This window comes from Syngnathus leptorhynchus, chromosome 12 (assembly GCF_054491065.1).
Source record: "Syngnathus leptorhynchus isolate UIUO chromosome 12, UIUO_Slep, whole genome shotgun sequence".
NCBI classification, from domain to species: Eukaryota; Metazoa; Chordata; class Actinopteri; order Syngnathiformes; family Syngnathidae; genus Syngnathus; species Syngnathus leptorhynchus.
The window spans coordinates 1879802-1902724 of NC_141206.1; the positions used below are offsets into that span (position 1 = coordinate 1879802).

General features: G+C 38.1%; 1 protein-coding gene across 3 annotated transcripts in view; it reads left to right on the plus strand.

Moving 5' to 3' along the window:
• The window catches only part of tln1 (talin 1), a 127860-nt gene that overhangs the window by 1128 nt on the left and 103809 nt on the right, over nucleotides 1-22923 (plus strand). The window contains exons 2-4 of one of the 3 annotated variants that reach the window (XM_085925665.1): nucleotides 17633-17834; nucleotides 19466-19514; nucleotides 20739-20901. In XM_085925665.1, coding sequence (XP_085781791.1) covers nucleotides 20772-20901 — 130 coding nt within the window. In that variant the 5' untranslated portion in view covers nucleotides 17633-17834; nucleotides 19466-19514; nucleotides 20739-20771. The remainder of the gene's footprint in view (nucleotides 1-17632; nucleotides 17835-19465; nucleotides 19515-20738; nucleotides 20902-22923) is intronic. The other 2 variants (XM_085925663.1, XM_085925664.1) reach the window with 2 other exon arrangements.

Below are 22923 nucleotides of genomic sequence, written 5' to 3' on the forward strand. Positions count from 1 at the left end.
GTCATTGGGGCTAATGGGCAGGTTTGTCAAAACCTTGTATGGGCATGTTGCATCAACACACTTTGGTGTTCTCTTCATTATTTATTTACTGTATCAATATCATAATTCCACTTATCACAATAACAAATAACATCAGCAATGAGGTGGTTATTTCTCTTAACAATTTAGGCTGCAGCTCACCCAGTTTGCTCTGATCTGTTTGCCGACAAACCTCTGTAAACAGAAGAGCGTTTTATCGATGAACATGCACCTAGTTTGGATTCCTCATTGAATAGCAAAGCAAGCACTAACACTTATTTAGTTTTTTACATTTTCATTTTAATTAGAATCTTTTACCACCATTTTAAATCTCAAACTAAAACACCACCTCTTTCCTTCGTGGTCTAAAATGACCACATCAATAACATGCACATTATGTGACCTGTTGCCACGAGTAGTGTTGGCTGTTTTTCAGGGTAGTGGATAGGAAGAAACCACCTTGGATAGTTAGTCCATGGTAAGACTGACTTTGTTTACATGCACAAATGTATGGGATTACTGATGTGTGATCTACCTTTTTCACACTTTTTTGGGGGGTAAAATTCCAGTGTTTATCTAGTAAGTATAACAATCTTTTTCCAAACCATGTCTGCCTAGGTGTACTGTACAGTGGCTTGGTGGAGGTTCCTCAAAGTAGAGGGGCTTGTTGCAACTTGCTTCTTGCAAGTATGGAACAAGTAGAGTGAGTGGTAAAAGAGATCATTTTACAACTCCTTGCAATTTGTCTGTGTAGGCATTTACTTTAAACTTTCGGCTTTTTTAAGATGATGTAGTTTACAGGTTCAGTAAAACCTTAATTTGGGGAATTGGGGAACGAAAGGGTTGGTCCAGTCGAGTGGATCGTAGGTAACTTTGAAATCGAAGTGCGTTTTTTTTTTTTTTTTGGTAACCTAAAAATGCCCAGTACAGGACAAAATGATTGCTTTTCCAAACTTACCTTGTTTTTGCTGAGGGTCGTAGATCTGGTCTCATTCATGAGCCACAATGTTAACCTCCTTTTTTCAGCTCCATTAGATGCCATGTGTAAGGGCGATACAAAAAGTAACTGTACACTGTCTAAAAAATAGGATACTTGAGAAACGTGTGCATGACTAGCATCTGAGTAAAAAAAATAGGCGTAGTACCTTTTTATTAAAAAAGTTGTAATAATAGGAGTTCTAAAAATATATTTACGGTATTGTATCTTGTTATAAAAATATATCATAAAAGAGTTCTAAAAAGCATATTTACAATATGTACACTTGTACCTTGTTATAAAAAACCTGTTATAATAATAAAAGAGTTCTAAAAACATATTTACATTATGTATACTTAAGCTATATGTCGCACGCACACACACGCACACACACATAATATTTATATTTTTATTATTTATACATTATTTTCTGTCATTTATACTACGTATTAATGTAGTATTGTATTCACATGTTTGAAGCTATTATTCAATGTTCTAATGATAACATAATGCACTTATATGGTTTAATATACACTTATTGATATACAAAAACATTATGTTTGTTAAAAATGAGAGGGTGAGACTACTTCGCGGATTTTCACATATCGTCGGTGGTCTTGGAACCAATTATCCGCAATAAACAAGGGATTACTGTGTCGGACTTTTTTAAAATAACATACTCTAAAAAACATTTGCTTATATTTGATCAAGCACATAACATAAATAAAATGTTCTCTTTCAGAACTAGAGTACAAAATGCCTGCCTTAAATGAAATACTTCTTGCAAAAATACATTGAATTACATTTATAAAAATGTGCAAACTTTGTAATTTTTAAAAAAAGACTTTAAAGTGTTTTAGCCTTATCAATAAATGAATAATGCCAGCTTTTTCCACTATATATAGGAATGCTTGGTCTTTAGCAATATGCAATGCAACCACTTCCGTGATAGCGGTCCATCATGCCCCTTTCATGGTTAACTTAAATGGAATCCCCCATAGAATAACGACAGAAAGATTGTTACTGATGTGTTGAGATAATTCTGAATATTGTCTTGGAGAATTTTCAGATGCGTAAGGGAAGTGACATGCATAAATATTTTGTCCTGTCAGGCAAAGCCATTAGCCATCAAAAGCAAAACAAGTCTAGTGTAGTCTAGTTTGCCACGTTTAACCTCTTCTATGTATATTCAGGTGTGTATCTCACTTGTGTTCCCTTTAAATGACAGACAAAAATGTCACTTTTAACCATAGAGTTGCATTGTTGTTAGACAAGAAATATGCCTGAGCACAAATAACCAACTCAAAATACATGTCTTGGCATTGAGGTCATTGTGGTCCTGGTGGTAATTTCACATCAAGTTGCTATGAAACTTGCAATACATCCAAGTTCCTACCTCTTTGAGTGTGTATAAAATACATTAATATTCTGCCTGGGAGAGATAAAGAATGTAATTTATAGATTAAATATTATTAGTATTTGTGGTGCCTCAAAGACAGCCTGCCGAGCTCTCATAATAGTGTATAGTATTAAGACGTGATTCGTATTCGTGACATTTAGACATCGTGTGGTTTTTCAACAAGGCAATTATCGTAGCAACGGTCAGCGCTAGAAAGACGCCTCGGGAGCTTGTTGCGCTGCCGGTAGTTCTACTAACAAGCTGAAGTTTAACCGAGGATGACAAGAGCCTTGGTTTTGACTGACTTTCCCAGATGAGTAAAAAGTGTTGTTTTGACCGTTCAACGGGTGTTCAGACTTGCTGGCCTAGCCACTACCAGGACACTATAGGACTAAACAGCAGTCTATCCACCCTCGTGCCTAATCACCGCAGTAGCTCCACTCGTTGGACCCGGGTGGGTAAGTGTTGCTGCTTGAAGTATTCCTGATCATCACCATTTTTACTTAACCTAAACCATATCAACGCAGTGAGTCCCAGGTCGAGCTTTTGTGTGTAAATGCTTGAATCCTCTAAGCTAAAGCATTCACCATCTGCAACTGGTTGTTAGTGCCAGGCACTCTTAGCCCTGTACTGCCGCTATTTTTTGTACTTTACAGGCACTGCTTAGAGAAGTGTGCAATGGCTTCGAAAAAGGATATGGAAGAATTGAAGCGATCTAATGAAGTCTTGAGAAAGTCTGTGGAGTTTATGAGCCACCAAAGGGAGAGCATGACAACCAAGCAAGATTCCATAATGGATATGATGAAAGAAATCAAGAAACTAAAGAGAAAGATGTGAAGATTGATCAACTGGAAAACAGGCTTTCTGATCTAGAACAATATACTCGATTGAATGATGTTATTATCACTGGGCTGCCAACAAAACCTCGCTCATACACAGGTATGGCAAGGTCAGGCGCTGTGACCAGGGGAACAGAGGTTAGTGTTCAGGAAGATACAGTGCAGCAGCAAGTGATAGAATTCCTACAGAAAAAACACAGCATAAATGAGAATGACATAGAAGCTTGCCACTCTCTTCCCCAGAAAGATGAGAGCAGGCCGGCAGTTATCATGAGGTTAACCAATAGAAAATTTAAAACCAACCTTCTGCGAGAAGGTAGGATGTTGAAAGGGTCAAATGTGTATTTAAATGAACATCTGACCAAAACCAATGCCGACATAGCCAAGAGGGCTCGGTTCTTCCGTAAAGAGGAAAAGATTCAAGCAATGTGGTCCTCCAACTGCAAAATATACATAAAACTAAATGGTGCTCCTGAGCAGGCTAGAGTAGTAATGGTTAGGAGATTGGAGGAGTTGGACAAATTTGCATTGATAGGCCTACTTCCTCTGTGATGCATGACTGTTTTCTGATGTTACTCATTAATGATGCTGACATTGCACAATATTTCCTCATATAGAAGTGTAGAAACTGAACTTGACATCAACAGTACTAATGACTCCCCATGGAATACATTATCATTTGACCATTCTGACGTTGATTGATTTAATTTCATGAATCAATGTATAACTGACAGCTGCAAATATTTACTTGATGATGAATTTAGAACAGCCAGTGATCAATTTCATAATCTCAGTGTATCTCTTCTGCACGTAAATGCCCGTAGTCTTCCTAAAAACTTTGACCATCTTGCTCTAACGATCTCCAACCTCAACTTTCCCTTTTCTCTTTATTGGCATCTCTGAAACATGGCTACACAAAGACAATTCTGATTACTATGTCTTGAACAATTACAGTAATGTCCACAGATGCAGAGAAGACACGATTGGAGGAGGTGTTTCATTGTATGTTAGTAGTAAGTTGGAATATAAACAAAAGATCTGATATTGAACAATGTTTTGAGCTGAGTGAAGAAGCAGTATATATTGAGTCTAATCTTACAGTTATAGGGTGCATTTATAAACCTCCAAAATCTAAGATACCTGATTTTGTTAACCATCTCACCAATGAGCTATCTCGAGTATCTCATGAAAATAAGAAATGTCTCCTTATGGGGGATTTCAACATCAACATTATGGACTCTGAGGCACAAACTCAGTCTTTCCTGGATAGTCGGTCTTCTTTCTGTTTTAAGCCTATGATTTCTAAACCTACAAGAATAACCTGAAAATTCACCAACCTTAATAGACAACATATTTACCAACATACTTGACAGAGATCACTTGTCTGGAATTCTATGCTCAGACATCTCTGATCACTTTCCCATATTCTCTATTACCTCCTCACGAGCAAACATTCTTCTTCCTATTGGGAAGCCGAAGTCAAGTTTATTTGTATCGCCCTAAATCACAAGCAGTCTCAAAGGGCTTCACATAGACAAACAATTGACAATTATTCTTAAAGCATCCCCTGAGCTTGAGCTCCCAAAAGGGCAAGGAAAAACTCAAAACAACCCTACCAGGGGAAAAATGAGAAACCTTGAGAAGGGACCACAGATGGTAGGATCCCCTTTTCAGGATCGCCAGGCTGCAATGGATGCAAAGAGGGCACATAAAATACATAATATGGCAATCAAAAAGTGGATGTCCAGGCCAAAGCGAAGAGCTGTCTGAGGCGCCCTCGATCGTCCTGGCAGTGTCTTTGAGGAGGGTAATCCGCTACAGTTCCCTCTTCCTGAATTGGTCCACGAGAATCTAGATAGCCGCTGTCAGCTTGGGTGTCACCTAACCACCTCCCCAGCCGGGGAGGGGTGGGGGGAGTGGGGTCGGGGAGAGGGAGCAAAAACAAACTCCAGCCGAATCGGCCACTACAGGTTAATTAAAGGCCATATAATAGAAATATGTCTTTAAACATGTCTTAAATGTTTCTATTGAGGTAGCAGTTCTAATATCCATTGGTAGGGCATTCCAGAGCTCTGGAGCCCGAATAGAAAATGCTCCTGCAGACATTTTCTTGGCCCTCAGTGTCACTAAAAGACTAGCGTTTTGTGAACAAAGGTTACGAGACGGAACATAAGGAACAACTAGGTCGACGAGATATGAAGGCGCTAAGCCATGCAATGATTTATAGGTTAAAGAACCTTGAAGTCACATCTTAAATGGACCGGGAGCCAGTGTAAATTGGCTAATATTGGGGTAATGTGATCAAATTTTCTTGTCCGTGAGAGCAGCCTTGCAGCAGCATTTTGTACTAACTGTAGACTTTTGATGCTGGACTTGGGAAGACCAGAGAATAATGCATTACAGTAGTCCAGGCGCGACGTGATAAACGCATGTATAATAATTTCCGCATCACTGGTCGAGAGGATTGGGCAAATTTTAGCAATATTACGAAGGTGAAAAAACGCAATTCTGGTTATATTCTTAATGTGCTTTTGAAAGGAGAGCGTTTGGTCAAATATCACCTAGAGATTAGTTACAGTATCACTCTGAGTGATAGTATGGTTATCTATAGTTATAGTGGTGGACACGTATAGACTTATTAATCAACAAACAATCTCCAAGTTTAAAATGCAAGTTCAAAATGGTTGTTGGGATGCTGTATTAAGGAAGTAGAAGAAAGAAGTTCCAATCTGCATTGTGAAACCCTTATGTTACATTTTTAATTTGTCTTTTTCAAAGGGCATTGTCCCACAGGAATTAAAGTTGGCTAAAATTGTACCAATCTTTAAAAATGATGACCCGACAGTTCTCACCAATTATTGCCCAATATCCATTTTACCAGTCATAACCAAGATCTTGGAAAAACTTACCTACAATAGACTGTGTAGCTTCCTCGATAATCACAGTTCACTATATGAATACCAGTATGGCTTTCTTAAGTCTCATTCAACATACATGGCTATCTCTCATTTAACAGAGAAATTATACAAAGCTCATGATATGAAAGAATACTCTATTGCAGGTTTCCTTGATTTATCCAAGGCATTTGTTACAATAGACCATGAGATTCTCTTATTAAAATTAAAACATATTGGTGTCTCTGATGTCTTACTGTATTGGTTTGCCAGTTACTTGAAAGAGAGGAAACAATATGTCTCATTAAATGGCTTTGACTCCCCCCAGTTAGAAATCAAATGTGGAGTCCCACAAGGTTCCATTCTCGGACCCCTCTTATTTTTTATTTATATTAACGATCTTTGTAGAGTCTCACCATCTGTCAACCATCTTATTTGCTGATGACACTAGTGTTGTTTATTCACACAATAATCTCGAACACCTTCTCTCAGTAATAAACAACGAATTGCAAACGTTTTCTCGGTGGTTCAAAGCAAATAAATGTCTTTGAATATAAAAAAACAAACTTCTTATTGTTCAACAGTGGAAAAGGTTTTTTCGGCAACAGAGGTCTTTATTGACAATAATTTAATTTCTTTATCTTCATCTGTCAATTTTCTGGGTATACTGATTGATGACAAACTGTGCTGGAACCCTCATATTAATACAATATCTTCAAAAATTGCTAGGAATATCAGTATTTTGAGCAAACTATGGCGTACTTTGGACAGAAAAACAACTCTGATGCTCTATTACTCCCTAATCTACCCATATATCAATTATTGCAACGTAATTGGAGCCAGCATTCATCCTACCAGGCTGAATCGCATTTATTGTCTACAAAAGCGTTGTGTCCGAATCATTCTACATACTAACTCCCTGGCTCATTCACTACCGTTATTTCAGGAACTATCAATTCTCAGCATATACCAGGTAAACTTTCTCCACACAGCTCAGTTTGTCTTCAAAGCAACCCACAATCAGTCAGTTCCCCAGCACACTCAATAGCTTTTACAGGAGCAAGGAAGACTATCACTGCCATAACACCAGAAATAAGGCTAGACTTGTGTTGCCCTCCATACGAACTTCCCTGTCCAAATGTAGTCTTTATTTCAGGGGTGCCAAAGTATTTCAAACTTATTTTCCTATCCATTTCTTTGACCTTTCGTCCAACATGTTTAAAACTGCTGTTAAACAACACATATTCACAAATCACATATGCACTATGAACTATAGTAATATTACCTGAGTTATGTTCCTTGTTACCTTGGCTACTGTTATTATTTTGCCTTGATGTTGCTATTATTTGTTTACTAAGGATTTATTAACATTATTTGTTAAGTAATTATTACCATCCCTTTGTAATTACATTGATTTCAATCCTACTTAAAATGGTAGTGTAATTGATTGATTATATATATTTTATTATTTTTTAAGGTCAAATACTATTTCATCAAAAATGAGTTGAATATTCCAGCAGGCAAATTTGAGTGTCCCCCTTTCAAAGTCGGTCAAGTAAGCAAGTAAGCAGTCCTGAGCCACCAGATAAACAAATTCAGCCTAAAGAGAGGGAGGGAGCAACTTTAGGCTCCTGTCAGTGTGTAGTGTCATGGTCCACATTCACACCAGTTAAGGAGAATAGCTTTTCATTCCAGCCTGCGCCACAGATTGGCTTGTAGTGTTTTCACTCAGCCATATTTGGTCAGAACGTGCTGCCACTCCTTACGCACAAGAAATTGCTTTGTAAGACATGAGCAAATTCCTGAGCTTGCGTTAGATGCATAATGAACTCAGAAAAGTATCAATAGTTATTTGGTATGAAAGATGTTGAAAAATGTTTTATTAGTGTTTTGTATGCTCTACTCTTCAGTGTAGAGCTGATATTTTCCAAAGGAAATTTTGTCGTGGAGGCCCCATGGCTATTCACAGAATCGCTGAAAATAAAATAAAAAATTGTATAAATTGGGGGACAAGCATTTGACATTTCCTGGGTTGACTAAAGGTAAAAGTGACAATCAATTGAGTGTTAATTTATGTTTTTTTTTATGATACACTGAATGTTCTGAACTGTGGTATTGTGGTATTGAGCAGATTATTGCTGGCAGGAATAATTGTGCCATAGAGGAGTTCTTTGTGGCTGTTGCTCAACTTTCCACTCCTGACATCATCGTGTTCGTCAGACCACAAATGAGTTGAGTCTGAATTAACAGCACCTCTGCTGGTTGCAATTGTGTACTCTGTCTTGTGTCAGTTTCTTCCAGACGTGATCTTAACAATCGATTGATATTTTCAGTCATTATTACATCGGCAATTGATTGGTGCCTAGTCCCGGGTTTAACTTGCCTCTTATCCAAAGTCAGATGGCATATAGGCTCTAACTAGACGTATATTTTTATTTGAGCACTTTAAATCCAAGATAATTCGAGTGTATAGACAGCAACATGAACAACAAATGGAGTTAGCTAAACCATGTGATCAAAATGCAATACATCATGGGTATTGTCGCGCGCACTACAATAACATACATTTTCGAAGCAATATTTCAAAGAAAACTGCATAATGGAGCAGGTATATGTATGATCCTTACACATCAAATTGAAGAATACCAACTGTGCTGAGGCAACACAAAAGGCATTTATCTTTGATTGACTCGATGCTTGCAACTGCTAATAACTAAAAACATCGGAGTTCACAGAATATGCTAGGTAATTCTATTCTATTCCATTCTATTGTGTCTAGTGACACGATGGTTTAGTCAAAACATGCAGAGATATACATTTTTAATTGCAGAATTAATCATGAGTAACCAATGCACTAAAGATGAAGAAAACAATACACAAGGTGCATGAACAAATTGAATGGAGTGACTTTTTTCTTTTTTAATTGTAACTTTTTATGCACATGCACTTCATACATATCGCCATTTTGTAAAGTATGACCAGTTACAGTATATTATTCAACCCCGCTTCCAGGAACATCTGTTGACTAGTATGTCTAATTTTAGTAGACTGTTATTCAAGGTGATATTATAGCTCGTAGTTACACAACGGTATAGACTAAGGAATGTACTTGTTTAAAAAGGACTAGAGACATCTAAACACGAGATTGTAATTCAGAGTTCAGCTGCTACTGTCATTAAAGACATGGGAGAGCCAATTGGTGGTATGTCTGTGCACTATGTACAAATTGTAATTATGTCTTCTTGTAGCCTCATTTAATCAGCAATGTGATGACAAGTGGCTGCCATTTTCAAAGTCCGCTTTATTGTCAATTTCTCCACATGCCAAGGCACACAGAGATCGAAATTACGTTTCCCACCGTCCCACGGTGACTAGACACAGTACACAACACTCACATCAAATAGCTCAAAGAGTAAAAACGAACAGACAAGAGCAACGAATAAGTAATAAGCAAATAACCCAAATAAATAAAAAATAAATAAATAAATAGACAAATAAGAGCAGCAAAATGGAGCAAGCGCGCTAATACCAGACAGCCAGACCATAGCGCAAAAGAACAGGACGTCAAGTAGCAGAGGGTGGAGGGAATTCAGGATCCGGACAGCTTGGAGCACAAAGCTGTCTCTGAGTCTGGTGGTGCGGGAGCGCAGGCATCTGTATCTCTTCCTAGAGGGCAGAAGTACAAACAAAGAGTGAGCGGGGTGACTCACATCACACACAAACATCGATCGGTTGGGACGGAGAGAGGCCGCTGCGTGTGCACGCGCCGCCATCTTGAAAAAAAAAAAATCTAAAAAACTTGTAATTATCTAAAAAACTTTAAATTATACTTTTATTTGAGACTCCCCCTGGCCCACCTTAAATCTCTGACTCTTTTTATTGTGTCTTGGATTTATGTTAATTTTCATAAGAACCCTTCAAATGCTGCTTTTGTATTTGTCCCTTCTCTTTACTTTTGGTTCCTCCTTTGTTTTGTGGTCTACAGTAACTTTGGGTATTGCTGCTGTGACAATCTAATTTCCATCACTGGATGAATAAAGTATCTATCTTGCTGGTTACCTAGCAATCTATGATCACTTCGAAAGGCTTTAAAATTCTCCTCAACAAATACTTTAAATAAGGGAAAAAATGACTAAATAAGGGGCTACACTGCTCTTTTCACTAATAATGTTTCATTTGTGCTAGTACAATTGAGTTTTTTGTGCCGTTTGAAACATCACTGCTCAATATCTTGGCCCATATGAGCTTTTGGGTGTATATAATTGTTAAGTGAAACTCGTCAGCCAAGCAGAGCAGGGATTCCCTAAGTACCGTATTTCGACAAAATCCAACACCAAGAACAGACATGAACGAACAACAACAGGGTAAACAGTAGGTATGCTAATGTGACATAAACACAAACGGAGAGCTGAGAACAGACCCGACGTAACATTCAGAGTTATTCTAATAACTATTAAATAAATAACACGTTTATAAAACCATCTGTGTCACTCTAATTCATTAAATCCATCGATCATCCTTTATGTAAACAATGCTGCGTATGCGCTGCGTATGCGCTGCATATGCGGCGCGCCGCTGACGTCGGACTCGTAAGTTCCATTTGTAATTATTCCACAGACCCATATAACGATATATAAAGTATATTTCAAATAACTATCATATTACAACATTATCAAACCATCAGTGTCACTCCAAATCATTAACTCCATCGATCAAATTCCTCGTCCTTTGTCAACGCCGCGTGTGCGCCCTGACGTCAGCCTCGTCGTTATTCCACAGATCTAGTATATAATTATATTGTAGCGTTAACAAAGTACAAGCAAAGACGTGGGCTTGGTAAATGGCTCTTTATTTAACAAAACAAGAGTTCAACGAGGCAACAACTACTGAACTTCCAGCCACGGAGGTGGAAGAGAGCTCCATAGAATATAGACTGGGCGTGCTTAAAGCCATGTCCGAGCCCCATCCACTGTCCCCGGACAGCCACCCGGCCGAGCGCCGGCCCCCGACTTCCATCCACGGAGGTGAAAGAGAGCTCCGTAGAGTAGGACCGGGCGTGCGTAAAAGCCGTGTCTGAGCCCCATCCACCATCCCTGGACAGCCATCCGGCCGAGCGCCGCCCCCCGACTTCCATCCACGGAGGTGAAAGAGAGCTCCGTCGAGTAGGACAGAGCGTGCGTAAAAGCCACAATATTTTTTCAAACCTTCTGTGTCACTCCAAATCATTAAATCCTTCAAACTCTTTGTCCTCCGTGTCACCTACAAACAAAGCTGCTAATGATGCCGGTAGTACGTGGGGCCCTTTGACATCTTTGTCATTCCGTGATCGAGTCTTTGCCCTCATGGGAGTTTAAGATCAGGGGATGGCTGAGAATATTGTCATTTGTCATTTTCACATGTCCTGAGTGTTGTTAGTCACCTAAATGTTGAACAGAGACTGTTATGTAACAAAGTCAAATTCCTTGTTTGGCACGCTCAAACATGGCGAATAAATTCTTCTTGAATCTTGAATCTTTATGTAAACAACCGCCTTGCTGCTGACGTCACTTGAAATTCAAACTACAGCAATCCCTTGCTATGTCGCGGTTCGTTTATCGCCCCCCCCCTTTTTTGGGGAATTTTTAAAATTTTTGAAAAAATTCTCTCGCCCCCACACCCAAACTAAGAAAAAAAAAACATATTTACTGTTTGTATGTGAAATAGGCACACCTGTATAGCTGTATGTACGCATACGTAATTCATGCTGTAAACTATTATACTTGTGGACAATGTTGCCCCTAATTTTTCAAGTGTCTGTGCAAACAGACAAGCTCCCTGTGCACACTTTGTGCAACACCAGAATAAATAAATAAGTAAGTAAGTAAGTAAATAAGTAAATAAGTAAATAAATAATGTACCGATCCCCTGTCCCATATTCCAATTCTAATGTACAATTCCAACAGCTTTCAAATAATATTTCTGCTGAATGTGACGCATGAGGCGGCTTGGTGTTGTACTGGGTAGCACGTCCGCCTCACAGTTAGGAGGGTGCGGGACCCGCTGCCCGTTCGTTTCGCCATGGTAAGGGTTGTTGTTAGCTAGCTAGCCTGCACGGCGTGTATGGGCAGGGCAGAGGGCACATAGGCAAGCACTCAAGGCTATGATTGGCTGCGTAGCGTAAGTGAACTGTATCGTATCATTGGCTGGACACCTGTCACTCACTGAGTTGCGTTGCAAAATGGTACAGAAAACAATATTATTGGTCTAATTCATTAGATTAGATTAGGTCTAATATTAGATATTAATTAATACGTTTATGTTGAATTTTATTTTATGCGCTGCATAGATTTTCTTGTGCGCTAAGAAGGTCCAAGCAGTGCGCGATTGCGCAAGCGCGCATCTTAGAGGGAACATTGCTTGTGGATTATATAACTCAAAGTTGAAAAATGTATACAATGTTATCTCGCTTTAAACATTCCTGTATTGTGGTTGTAGTTAGTCAGTGACATTGGGCTTCATAAAGGCTATCTCCTCCACTGCAGTCTGTTATGGTTCTGGTCTTCAGAGGAATCCAAAGTTTGAATTCCTCTGGAGGTCCGGAGGCAGCAGAGCCACCGTTGCACATTAATGAACATGAAATGTTTTGCCGGACATCTGTCATTTCTTTCTGTTATCCAATACAGTAGAAATGAAAAGATTACACTAAATTGAAGACACAATATTCAGCAAAGCAACAACACTAAATCAGTTACAATAAAACAAATACTAAGTATAATAAAACTGGTCATTGGAAACAAACATTTATGTGCCTTTTTTTTATTAATGAAATTCAAACTGTTCACTCCACCAGAACATATTCCTTCATTTCTTTTTATAGCGCGATTCTGGCCTTCTGTTTACTCAGTGGTCGTGAACTGTCATTATATTCCAGTGCGCTGGATATTTAGCTTCATCCACATTGTCCAAAAATAAATCAAAACAAAATTCCCCCACCATGAATTCCCTCACCTTTTTTTAGATGCTACACTTCACAGTGGAGAATTTGTAAGAAAATAAAAGGCAAACTCTGTTTTATGTGTGATAAACAAGGTTCCTGTTAAAACAGCAACATCTCAGAAGGGTAAACACAGCTGCATTAAAAAAAATCAACAATGAGAGCTGTTTGGTTTAGGCACGTTCAATAGTCACTTCTCATAGTTAGTGCCACTTTAACATTGACAGCTTTTTTATTATTTCATTTAATGAAGTACTTATTTACAATACACATTTGCTTAAAAAAATCCCTTAAGTGGCAGCTGCTGATAAGGCATTTGTAATTTTTAAACATTATGCCTATTTTGATATGACCAGACAAAAAATAGTCTGCTCACTTTGAAATACCGTATTGGCCCAAATATAAGATGGTGTTTTTTGCATTGAAATAAAATAAGGGTCGTCTTATATTCGGGATCTCGACATTATACCCATTCACAACGGTAGATGGTGCCAGATATCTTTAAAGTGAATGCTGAATTTAACTCCCCAGGCCAAAGCAAACCCCTGGCACGATGAAGGAAAAGAAAAATAGCGGTAGCACAAAGAAGAAAAATAAAAAATAGCGGTAAGAAAAACATGCTTTTTCTCTCAAATATATTGTTATAATAATTTGTTTCAGCTGTACTGTAATTATTTTCTGTATAAAAATAAAATTTAGTTTTCAAAAAGTGTTTTATCAATATTGAGTCTTGAAAAAGAGGGGGTCGTCTTATAACCTTATTACCAGCTCAGTGGCCTAGTAGTAGAGTGTCCGCCCTGAGACTGGAAGGTTGTGGGTTCAAACCCCGGCCGGGTCATACCAAAGACTATAAAAATGGAACCCATTGCCTCCCTGCTTGGCACTCAGCATTAAGGGTTGGAATTGGGGGGTTAGATCACCAAAAATGATTCCCGAGCGCGGCGCCGCTGCTGCTCACTGCTCCCCTCTCCCCCAGGGGATGGATCAAAATCACATGGGGATGGGTTAAATGCAGAGGACAGAGCCCTTTGAGACTGCTTGTGATTTAGGGCTATATAAACTTGACTTGATTGACTTGATTGATAATCAGGGTCATCTTATATTCGGACCAATACGGTAGATGCTAAGTTAGTTAACTACCAACTTTTATTGACTATTGTACCTTCAACATAGATGTGCATAGAGCTACGTGATACAGCCTTAAAAAAACTATTCAGATTTGCGATTTTAATTGATGATTTTTCCTTCTGTCATATGCAAATGCAAATTCAAAACTTGGTGATTGTGGCAACCCTTCTTAATGCATTGTGATTAAACATTTTAAATATTCAGCCATTTACCATCGCTGAATTAACAAAAATATTCCCTTTGGCATTTATATATAACAACAAAACTGTCACTCAACACAACACACATAAGGTAACAAACCAGTAGCTGCTTCCAAAAAAAAACCAACCTTTGTCCCTATTAATATTAATAAAGCGCTTCAGGTACATGCCAAGTACGTTACTAGATTTAATAGACATTTTTGTTTGGAAGAAAAAGAAGCCTGTCTACCACATGAGGCTTTAGGCATGCCCTGGTAACATGTTACAGTGTCACCCCAACATAGAAAACCCTCCCAGATGGGGCACCTGGGGATAAAGAGTGTGTTATTCAGCTATGGGAAATTTATGCCATGCTGCTGCAATTTTAGGTGGACTTTGTCTGCTCTTATTGTGACATTAACACCACCCAAAGTAGTTGGATAAGAAGCCATACATTATAATTTCACACTAATAAATCCTGGTGAAGTTTGTAATACATTTGGATAAGCAGTGGTACTGATTATACAGTGGTACCTTGAGATTTCATTCATTTCATGACTCAAAACACTATCTCAGGTCATCTTTCTCCATTGAAGCAAACGTCAATGTAATTAATTACCGTATTTTCCAGACTATAAATTGCAGGGTTTTTTTTCATAGTTTGGCCGGGGGTGCGACTGATACTCAGGAGCGACTTATGTGTGAAATTATTAACACATTATATCATTTAACATGTTATTTTCACACAAATCTGCAAGAGGGCGCTCTAGGCCTGTGGAATAATTGGAACCGCAACTGACGTCTGATGTAAGCGGCATAGAAAAGAGTTAGAAAGCTCCGCGTCTTCTACTTCCGGCTCTTAATATGTTACGTCAGGCACGTTCTTAGTTCCTTGTTTATGTGTTTATGCAACGTTAGCATACCGTACCTTTAGCCTTTTGTTGCCTTTTCAGTTTTTATTTTAAATTGCCTTTCAAGATGACATGTCTGTTCTTAGTGTTGGATTTTATCAAATAGATTTCCCCCAAAAATGTGACTTGTACTTCAGTGCGACTTATATATGTCTTTTTTGTCTTTATTATACATTTTATGGCTGTGCGACTTAGACTCCGGCTTGACTTTTTTTCCGGAAAATATGGTAATTCCAGTTTACTACAACGGCTCTGATGTAAACAGTATACGTTGTCAGTCGGCTACAGAATCTGTAAAGGGGCAAAAATAGGTGATGTTAAAAATAAATCCATTCGACCTTTGAAAAACAATTAATCAATCAAATCAGTCAATTGGAAAGCCATAGTATAGCATTGCTTTAGGATTTTGCTACAGTACCTCAATCCTGATACTGTTTGTATGATCTCATTGACACTATTCTGTAAAGCCATTCATCACAACTCCTGCCCTTCTGTCAACACTAGCATACTTTGACCGAGATTAGTTGGCCGTTCACTTTCATTTCCTCAACAAGTAATTCCAGAATTGCATTCACTGACAATGCAGTATTTAGTGTGACCCAACCTTCTGACAGATAGAAATTCTGGTCTCTGCAGATGACCCACTGTGCCTTGTCTCATGACGCCACTCTAATGTTGCCAAAACTGATATCCAGAGGTACAGTCAAATTACTCTGGGAATATATTGAACTCTGGCCCATTAAGTTTGTGTGTGTGTCAGGCAAGACAAACACAAATGGACATTGGAATTTGAAAAACTATCTCAAGATGGATGGTTATTGTTTGTCAAATCATTTACATTCGTCCTAATAACTGGTGGTGATTATGTACACACATTGCATACATATGAGCACGTCCTTGCACAGAAGCAACTCTACCAAGTCCTTCACTTGCTACTATACTGGGTCCAGGAAAGAATGCTGTGCTTGAGTAAGGTGTGGAGCATTTATGTGAAGTGAAACAAGCCTCACACCCATTTCCTAACAATAAAGTTGTGAAATGTACTAGAGCAGTAGTTCTAAATTTGTCAACTTAGCGCCTGCATTTTGCTAACTGCAAAGCTGCGACCCAATTTTTTAGATAAGAGCTATAACTAAAATGTGTTGTTCTAAAAAGAAAAAGAAAAAAACCTTTGCCAATTGTTGCGTGTTGTACGGGATGTCCGTTGTTGAGCCAGGAAAGCAAGGATGTGGAGTATGGAGTTGGTTCTTTTTTGGCAAGATCTTGGGTTGTTTAATGGCGGTCAATACACAAGGCACGGCAGCAGATGAAACAACAACTTTTGTCTCCAGGTCAGCTTGTTTTATACTGTCCGGAAAGGTGGGAACTTGTCACATGACCATTTCGTACCTGAGGCGGGAACTTGTCACCTGACCATTTCGTACCTGAGTGTGGGGGGCGTCACCCCCCTGTGTGTGTTCATCCAGTTGTGTGTTGTATTCGTGTTCTGATTGAGCAGTTATGTTTACATAAAATAATAAATGAATTGTACATATATAAGCATCACATTGTACAGAGATTGTCCACCCTAATAGAACATGTACCCATTGCTGTTGCTCTCTCTTCACAATGTTCTGAATGTCGCCTCTTCGTATTACTTGTCTGTTTTTGGGCCACGACTGACCAGTTGAGAATCACCGTGCGAGAGTGCTGTATGGCTTGCCCAGTGTGAGTGTATTATTAGAATACGTAAAACAAACAATTCCACTATGCCTTTTAATGATAGCACCACAATTACAAAATAGCATTACAATAAACTTGAAAAGGTGCAGTCTCACATCAAGCGGTTTTGAACATAATTGACTGGCTACCTTATTAGGTTATTTTTTCTAGAGTTTATACAAAGACCAAAGGTATTGTAGTAACTATTTCTCAGTTATCAATGCAGAGGAGCAGTTTTGAATTTAAAAAAAATTCTTCCGGCTGCAAAGATAAGTTATATCCTTCTGCTAATACTGATGGGCAGTTCCGTCAGTTCAGGCGATCCTAATGGATGTGAGTGGGTGAAATGTGTCTGAGTGATGCTGATAGAAAGAATTTGACCTGCTGTGTGACAAGTGACAAGAATGTTATCCCTCTGTGACGGAAGGAAGCATGACCAGACAAAAGAAAAAAAGTCAACAAAAAGACTTCTACAGATGCAATTTTAAAAGACAGCAGGTGGAGGGGTTGGCCAGCCACCAGAAAATGTAATTCAACAAAATTATGGCTAAAGCCTTGATTTTTTTTTTTTTTTTTTTTTTTAAAGTGTAAACATTTCGTTTCTTTTGTCTCAGGTAACCATTTATTTGGCTAGCATGGTCAGGAACAAGGTTCCGCTAGCCATGGCAATGACAGTAACACATAGCATGACGGTAACACGCCGCCAGTGGTGAGAAGACCAACATTTCAAAGGCAATTTAAGAGGCAAAAATGACAGCTTCAAATGTCATAAGCAGCAAGACTGAATGAAACTGCAACTATCTGCAAAGTAGTATGGTATGCTTTCTTTTGTTAATCCACACACACACACATATATATATATATATATATATATATATATATATATATATATATATATATATATATATATATATATATATATATATATATATATATATATAATTTATTTATTAGTGTGAAGGCGAAGGCCTTCACACTATTGTTATTCTACTTTATTTTTCTTCTTCTTATTATTAAACAATTTATTCCTCCCACTTTTTTGACACCTAACTACTCCCACATGCTTTAACCGATTCACCCCATTCCAACTTTCACACGTTCCAAAAATTCACGGCATGACTGCTAGTATTTCATTTGTTCATAACATTTACTGTTTTTGCATAATTAGCAAATTTGTGCCTTAAAATCCCCCATTCATTCTTAATGGCGCATTAGACACGAGCGACGTATACGACCGAGTTCAAATTTTGACATCTGACAACTTTTTTCATGATTTCTTTCCTTAACTCGTTTATTTAACTCTTTTATTTTTTATTTATTTATTTTCCATTCATTCATTTAGTTATTCATTTAATTTTAAGTTAAAAACATCATTTTACCGTTTTAACGGCATTTACCATTTTTATTTCTTGTCTAATATCATCATTCCACCACAGCAACACTAAGCCGCTGTTTAGCTCAGTATGAAGAGACTGGAATTTGGAGCACGAGCGCTATTCCCGTGCGAGTTCAAATCCCGCTTGACCAATATTTTTTTTCATTCATTCAATTTTAACACATCACTTTAATAATTATTTTCATCATCATTAATTTACCATTTTTATGTCATTTAATCATCATTTCGAGTCCCACAATAGTGTGAAGTGCCTTCGCCTTCACACGCAATTTCTCCAGAAATTGCCAATTCTAGTTTTATTTAATATTTATTCTTCACTCCTGTTTATTCATTGTATGTGCCTTCTTGTTTTTACTTTTTGTGTCGTTTTCTTGGATGTTTTGTAATGTCTTGTCACTGTGGGATGGTGGGAAACGCAATTTCGATCTCTTCGTGTATCTTGGCATGTGAAGAAATTGACAATAAAGCTGACTTTGACTTTGATATAAAACATATCCACCTTACTCCTGAGGTCTTTTGTTCAAATTTATTTCAGTGACCAGTGTGACAATTTTCTTCATTAACACAGCGGTACAAACATTTGGTGAAGGTGTTATTCTGGCATATTGACTGTGCATTCTTCCTTATTTGTCAGTAATGTAACTGGAGCAGACACTGTCGTTCCTCTTTCATTCTGACTGTTGTCAAAAACTGTTTTGTGAATCTCAAGACTGCGTGGCCAATCGTTCTATCTTTCTTTCCTTATTTTGTTTATTTAAAAATATAATAAACATCAATACTTAGAAGACTCAAGCTATCATTTAAGTTTTTGTCAGCTCCTCAAGATGTGCTTTAAGACACAGCAGACGGGATACGCTGCTTCCAGCTGAACCATGGTGTGGGGGGGGGGACTGCTGGATTGTCCTTTTATGGCATAGAAGCGCTCTTTAAAACAGGAAATGATATAATGAGTAAGTGAGGAGGAGTATTTCTTGAGCTCCCTAACTGAACAGAGAGGCACTCAAAATATTACTTGTTTTATTGCAAATCAAGCTTCTTCTTTTACTTTTAGGGAGAAGACAGAATTCATCAACTGACAGTGCAGCCAGTACATTTTACAGGTACTGGCCTTGTTCACCAGCATCGCTTATAATCTAAATGTGTCATGTCAAATAAAAATAAACGGACCTGAAATTTCCCAACTAAAATTTGTAATCCAAGAGGCGGAATGCGTTTACTGTATACTAAAAAAGATGTACGTAGTTGGCTTTGTTTTCTCCATAGCTACACCCCCACCATCCGTCAAGGGTGAATATAAAAATTGTAACCGGAAGTGATTCAGAGAAAGCAGGATGCTGAGGGTGTCAGGGCGTCTGTGTTGTGACATTCAGCCCATATGTACTCTGATGGTAACCCATACCACAATGTTGTCTCTCCATGTTGTCCCTGTGCTGCCACACACTGATGATAACTTGCAACTTCCAGACTCTTTTGAACTGAAACCTGCTTATTCGCTGTCTCCATTTAAATAGTCCTTCAGCACAATGTCAAGCCAACAAGCCAGAAAAGCCAATAATACTTGTTTTTCTAAATCGTAAATATAAATCAAATATGAAAGCTAAATAGTAATCTTACTGCAATGAAAAAAAAATGAGCGAGTGAGTGAGCGAGTAAATGTTGTACCACTTGTAACAATTAAATGGTTAAGTCTTCTGTGGAAGAAACCCGTGTTCCAGGGCCTAAGTCATCTGACAATAGTTCCTCATTTTAAACCCTCTCATGTTTTTTTTTTTAAAGTGACAGCTTCCTTTTTACAGAAACATGTTTCCACAATAGCATAAATGATTCAAAATGAATATTAATTATTAATTGTATAGGTTTTATATAACAAACAACTAATTGGCGTGGACAAGGTAACTTTATAGTTTTCTGACAAATAAGAACTACAGTTGAAATTAAAAAAAGTTAATGCTGATCTCATCTGTTAGTAGTTTTAAGACACGTGAGTCGTATTATTGCACTCATCTGAATGTCAAGGAATAAATTAGTTGTATGATTTTACACTTAAGATCATTCTGCTATTCCAACTGTGAATATAGATGTTTAGTCTGTAGTGAGTTACAGTCTGTGTGTGTGTGTGTGCGCGTCTGTGTGTGTAAGATAGATAGATAGATAGATAGATAGATAGATAGATAGATAGATAGATAGATAGATAGATAGATAGATAGATAGATAGATAGATAGATAGATAGATGTTGATTCAAGGTTTTCAGAATGGTAAGTTGAATTTCTTTTAATTATTCTGCTGTATTTATTTAACCATCCCTCAATTTGTTCTCTTTTAGGTGTGAGTTGGGTAGACGTGCAGAGCAGACATCATGGTGGCCTTGTCATTAAAGATTGGTGTGGGCAATTTGGTCAAGACAATGCAGTTTGAGCCCTCCACCATGGTGTATGATGCCTGCCGCATCATCAGGGAGAGAGTTACAGAGGCACAACTTGGACAGCGTGAGTTTGCTTACTCTGCGTATGCACACACACACACACACAGACACACACACACACACGCATTCACACATTAGGAGTGATTAAAATACCTGTGGTACAATTTAGAATGTGCAAGAATGTAATGACTGCAGTTCTTTGATCAGATGTTGGTGTTTTCCTTCATTTACAAGATCACAATCAAGGGAAGCCACACCCAACAGCAGAGACAATTACCGTAATTTTCAGACTATTAGTCGCTCCGGAGTCAAAATCCAACACCAAAAACAGACACGAAGCAGCAACAACAGGCTAAACGATACGGTATGCTAACGTGACATACACAAACGAGAGGCTGAGAACGGGCCTAACGTAACATTATTATTGTTATTGTTATTCAAATGATTATTACATAAATAACACGTTTATCAAACCATCTGTGTCACTCCAAATCATAAAATACATCGATCATCGATCGTGTAAACAATGCCGCGTACGAGCGCCGTCGGACTCGTGATTTGCATGTTTAATTATTCCACAGACCCATATAACGATATACAAAGTATATTTCAAATAACTATCATATAGCAACATTACCAAACCATCTGTCACTCCAAATCATAAAATCCATCGATCATTGATCGTGTAAACAATGCCGCGTACGCGCGCCGTCGGACTCGTGATTTGCATGTCTAATTATTCCACAGACCCATATAACGTTATATAAAGTATATTTCAAATAACTATCATATAGCAACAATATTACCAAACCATCTGTCACTCCAAATCCTAAAATACATCGATCATCGATCGTGTAAACAATGCCGCGTACGCGCGCCGTCGGACTCGTGATTTGCATGTCTGGCGTGATGTGTGCTCGCATGCTGTCCATCACAAGCAGAGCTTGCATCCTAAATTGCATTGCTGCCCCTACTGTTATTTATTTTATTTTTTTTAACATCACCACACTAAATTCTCTTCACCAGACCTGTGCTTTTTAAAAACTCAAAAAAACAGTGCTTTCCCCTCCCAGTTGTTGCGTCACAGCCAATGGTGAAATTTAAATCACCCTCGTTCAGTTTAGTTTGAAAATAACTATTTCTTTTTTAGTTGTTTTTTTTTTGGTTTTGTTTATTTGTTTCATGAACTTGAATATTGTGCTTTAAAGTGTGAATTGCTTTATTCGTTTTTTCAGTGTATTAAAAATAATATGTGAGGTGATCAACTGTAGTAATGTGTTAATGATCAAGTAAATTTTTTTTGAAAAAAAAAAACCGCATATGAGTCGCTCCTGAGTATAAGTCGCCCCCCCACCCAAACTATGAAAAAAAACGTGACTTATAGTCCGAAAATTACGGTAAGCAGCCTCCAGTGTTGGTGATCATTGTGTTGATAAACCCAATGCTTTTGTGTGTGTGTGTGTGTGTGTGTGTGTGTGTGTGTGTGTGTGCGTGTGTGTGTGTGTGTGTGTGTATATATAATATATATAGATATCGATACACAATGGACCCCTGAATACCCCTGTTTCAGCACCCCTGGATTCACTTATTTTGTTCAACATTTCTTAAATATGTTTTAAGCTAACCATGTTTTTATCGTCAATTATTCAAGATTTTTCAGCGGTTAGAGGGGTATTTTTTTTCCTTCTCATTTTTCTCGCACTATTTCTGTTTATCAACTTCTTCTTTTCTCCTGATTGGAGTTGGCTCATTTCCACCCCCAATGCCTAGCTGCTAGACAAAACTTGGTGAGCAAAGTTTAGGTACTTGATTACAGACTTTGCAGGGTGGCAGTGTTATCATGAACCACAATTAGTCTCTTGGTACAACTGTGAATATCGTTAGCTGGTTTATACACTGTACGATTTATTGTTATATTAAGTGCAGGGTTCACCACTGCTTGACCATATCAGCTTGTTATTTTACACCGAGAAATACAAATATTCATGTTAGGACCCGCCTCTCTAAGCCTCCTTCCAGGACCAGAGGTGCTTCATCTCGCACCTGAGGCCAATCAGCAATTAACCACCTGCAGCTCATCAGCTCA